Here is a 4,013-nt window from a genome sequence, read left to right on the forward strand (position 1 = left end):
TCCATCTATATATTCAAGTACATCTGGCTATCCGTTTTTTTAGCAATCGCCATGGGCGAGCAAAGGACAGAAAAACAGCCGATGGCCACTAATGAGTCTTTAACATAGCGAAAAAATTTTGGATTCAGCTGGAACCCTTGCCTTTTCTGATATATCTTCTCTTAGAAAAATGTTAAAATGTTTGTCTTATTATCAATGTTTTTTTATGACTGATTCCAATTAAAAGTGCAAAAATATTGTTATCATCATCCTTTTTGTGTTTATCTTAAGTTCATGTAGTTCCTAGTGACACTGTGGTCATCATATTTATGGTGTAACAATGCTCTCTATGTTTTTTTTATAATAAGCGCGCATCAAACTTCATGTTGTGCATCTTGTTCTAGTTTTTTTGTATTTTTCCAATTCAACATGGTTTTCAATTTCTTAAATCGTTTATACCATCAATCGTTTTTCTGTGAATTGTTTTCCTTCTGTTTTACGCGAAGCTATGGACATTCATCTTTATTCCTTGCTGCTTTGTGAGGTATGTTATTTTTGATAATTTCCTTTATTTTATTCTGAAATATATTCCACATATTCTCTCCTTGACTTCCCTGCCTTAGCATAACTGGCAGTGGTTTACTGACGGTTATGATGTCATTTTTTACCTATCCCATTTTGCTCTGCAATATAATGGTGTCTGGTGAGCTGATGTCTAGCTGGTGTTATATTGATTCCAGATATACTACATCGTGATCTGGTATACCTAGTATGATAACAGTTCTATGAAAACTGGATGGATGCTTTTTAAATATCAAAATTATATCGCATTAAAAGTAAAATCACTAAAATACTGAACTTCGAAAAAAAATTAATAAAAGTTCCTAACAAAATGACAAAATGTTAAGCTCAAACACATCAAACGAATCGATAACAACTGTCACATTTCTGACTTGGTACAGATATTTTCTCATGTTGAAAATGGTGGATAAAACCTGCTTTTAAAGCTAACTTAACCTCTCACTTGTATGACAGTCGCATAAAATTTCATTAAATTTACAACGATGTGTGAACCAGAAAAAAAAACCAAGACAAAATAGGTAAAAATGTCACAAGTAGAAGTACAACAGTCAACATTTTGTTATATAATCTTAATCGTCATAAAAAACAAACAAATAGGTAACACAGAAGCACAAAATAGCATACCTACGAAATATATATAGACCAGGAAGTTGACTATATTTTAAGGTGCAGAATTATACATATTGTTCTAAATACAATGAAAAACGTTATATACAGACAAAACTTTAATTTAACGTCATGAACTTAGTTTTAAAAATGTTTAAGGGGATTATATTAAGTAAGGTACTACCAGCCATTTCATTTTGAAATTTTCTGTAACAAAGCTATTCAGGTGACAGTTTTTCGCTTGGTCCTTTGGTTGACGACCATTGTTTTGTCAGTTTTGATTTATTTACCTTTGTGAATTGAATTTTACGTTCGGTATATTTTGATACTTATATACCATGTATACGTGTGATATCTATTTGTGGCATAGACTATTTAGGAATCATTGATAATACGACTGTTATGAACAATGAGATATATACTTTGTGTCTTTGTTTTCTAGAACAACACTTTTTTTTTATCAAATTAAGGACATTTAAAAATTTGGCGCGTTTATAACTTGAACAAGTTAATCAAATTCACGTAACTGTTTACCTGTTCAACTTCCTGGTGGAGTACATGGTACTGATTGATGTTGTTTGAACTCCAGGTACATTTTTGTTTTTGTAAATGTTGTTAATCTTTCTTAATCCGTTTTACTGTTTCATTAATTATTATTTCATATTATTTAAAATAAAAATGTTCTTGCGCTCATAGATTAGAGATGTTTCGTTTATTTAAGTCACCATTCTTGTGTTAAAACGATCTATATATTAACCTTTTTGTTACATAGGGTAAATAAATGAGTCAGTGAGGTTTCGGTCAATAGAATGCAGACAACATAAGTAATTGTTTACATTTTGTGTTACACAAAACCAAGTTATTGGATTATATCCTTACAGTTCTTTTACTTGGTGCAAAACCAATATGAGGATACTTTTCTTTGCAGGAAAGATTAAATGGCGTCAATTCAGCAACATTGCGATATATGTGACCATCGACATATTACAAAACCATCCACTGTTTGGTGTCCTGAATGCGAACAAGCATTTTGTGAAGATTGCAATGATTACCATGGCTTTTCAAAGTCGTCCCAAAATCACGTGACTCTATCGATTGATGACTACTTGTCGATGTCTTCATCTATTTCACAAACCAGTAACATATGCATAGAACATACTGAACAATATCAAATGATTTGCCAAACTCACGATAAACTTATTTGCCCTTCATGTATTGAGAATCACGAAGGATGCAAAGGTGTAGTATCCCTCCGTAAAATGATAGAAAACGTTAAAAAGTCATCATTTTTCCAGGAAACACGACTCAGTTTGAAAGATATTAATCAGAACATAAAAACTCTACAGAATGAACTACATGAACAACAGGGAAGAATAAAGCAGGGAGAAGAGAAAGTATTGTCTCAGGTTACTGACACAAGGAAGAAGATCGATGACCACTTTGATAAATTGGAAAAGAAGATAAAACAAGAAATTGTTGAGATAACAAGTGAATCGAAAGATAGTATTAACAATAAACTACAGATCCTAGAAAAGAAGACTAACATCACAAACAAAGCTGACCAACAGTTACAAGATATGGACAGGTACGCGACCGAACTCCAAACGTACTTTGGATTACGGAAAATTTCATTAGAAGCAGCTACTACTGATTCGTACCTGAAGTCGATCATTGGAGACCACGCATTTAATGAACCTACTTTGCTGTTCAATATTGGTGACACAATCGACAACCTTTCCTCAAGTATTCAATCATTCGGTTCACTTGAGGTACATAAGACTCATTGTAAACTGTCTCTCGTAACACACAAAACAAAACAGGCACAATTAGTAGAGACAAAGATTAAATCAATTGCTGATATTAAATCATGTCTAATGAAAACTTTAAAACCAGAGTTTAAAGACATTGGAGGAATTGTCGTTCTTCCAAATGGAAACATTGCCTTAACTGAATATAGTGACTACAATGTACTTGTATTTAGTACCGATGGGAAAATACTGAGTACAATCTCAGTTAAACCAGCCAGTGCATTTGATGTAACGTATATAGATAATAAAACTGTAGCGACAACGTCAAACATGGGAATTCGTAACGGAGTCAATTTGATAGACATTCATACAGAAAAAATTACACAGTATATTCCAACAACGTATCCGTGCTATGGAATAAAATATTACAATGAGTCATTATTTGTTTGTGCTGGCAAAAAGGGTATTTTTAAACTCAGCCCGGATGACAGTAGTAGTATAGCTATATTGGAGTGTGATCTACCCTCTTGGTCATACATTGAAATTTTTGATAACAAAATTTACTGTACTTACGATGAAACTAAAAGTGTTATGTGTTGTGACATGAACGGCAGGGTAATCTGGAAATTTAAAGATGAGAACATATTGAAACTACCACGTGGAATAGCGGTAGATAACTACGGAAACGTGTATGTAGCTTGTTTTACTTTACACAGTATAGTGGTAATATCCCATGATGGACAACAGAACAGACAACTTCTTTCTAATGCAGATGGATTGTATTACCCTTATGGAATGCATTTCGACAGAAGAAACAATCGTGTATTAATTGGAAATCAAAGCAGAACACATATTTGTGTTTTTGAAGTTATAAATTAGAACCATTTGATAGTAGTATAGATATAAGAAAAATAACATACAGAAGTACATACAAGAAAACTCATAGTTATAACTGTTTTCGGTTCGCAAAGTGTCAGAGGTAATTCAATGGTAGATACACATGTTAGCAGCATTTGCAAAAATCATTTCCTTCGAGGTAATTTTGCTTGTTATCTCTATTATGAAGCATGGACTTTTTCAAAAGTAACATAATAAGCA

At 32.7% G+C, this 4,013-nt stretch overlaps 1 protein-coding gene across 1 annotated transcript; it reads left to right on the forward strand.

Moving 5' to 3' along the window:
• Window positions 1-2,426: 2,426 nt before the first annotated feature.
• Window positions 2,427-3,794, forward strand: LOC134684374 (uncharacterized). Its single transcript, XM_063543660.1, has one exon. The coding sequence runs from the start codon at window positions 2,427-2,429 to the stop codon at window positions 3,792-3,794; it is 1,368 nt and encodes a 455-aa protein (XP_063399730.1).
• The last annotated feature ends 219 nt before the right edge of the window (window positions 3,795-4,013 follow it).

Source organism: Mytilus trossulus, chromosome 9 (genome assembly GCF_036588685.1).
Source record: "Mytilus trossulus isolate FHL-02 chromosome 9, PNRI_Mtr1.1.1.hap1, whole genome shotgun sequence".
NCBI lineage: Eukaryota > Metazoa > Mollusca > Bivalvia > Mytilida > Mytilidae > Mytilus > Mytilus trossulus.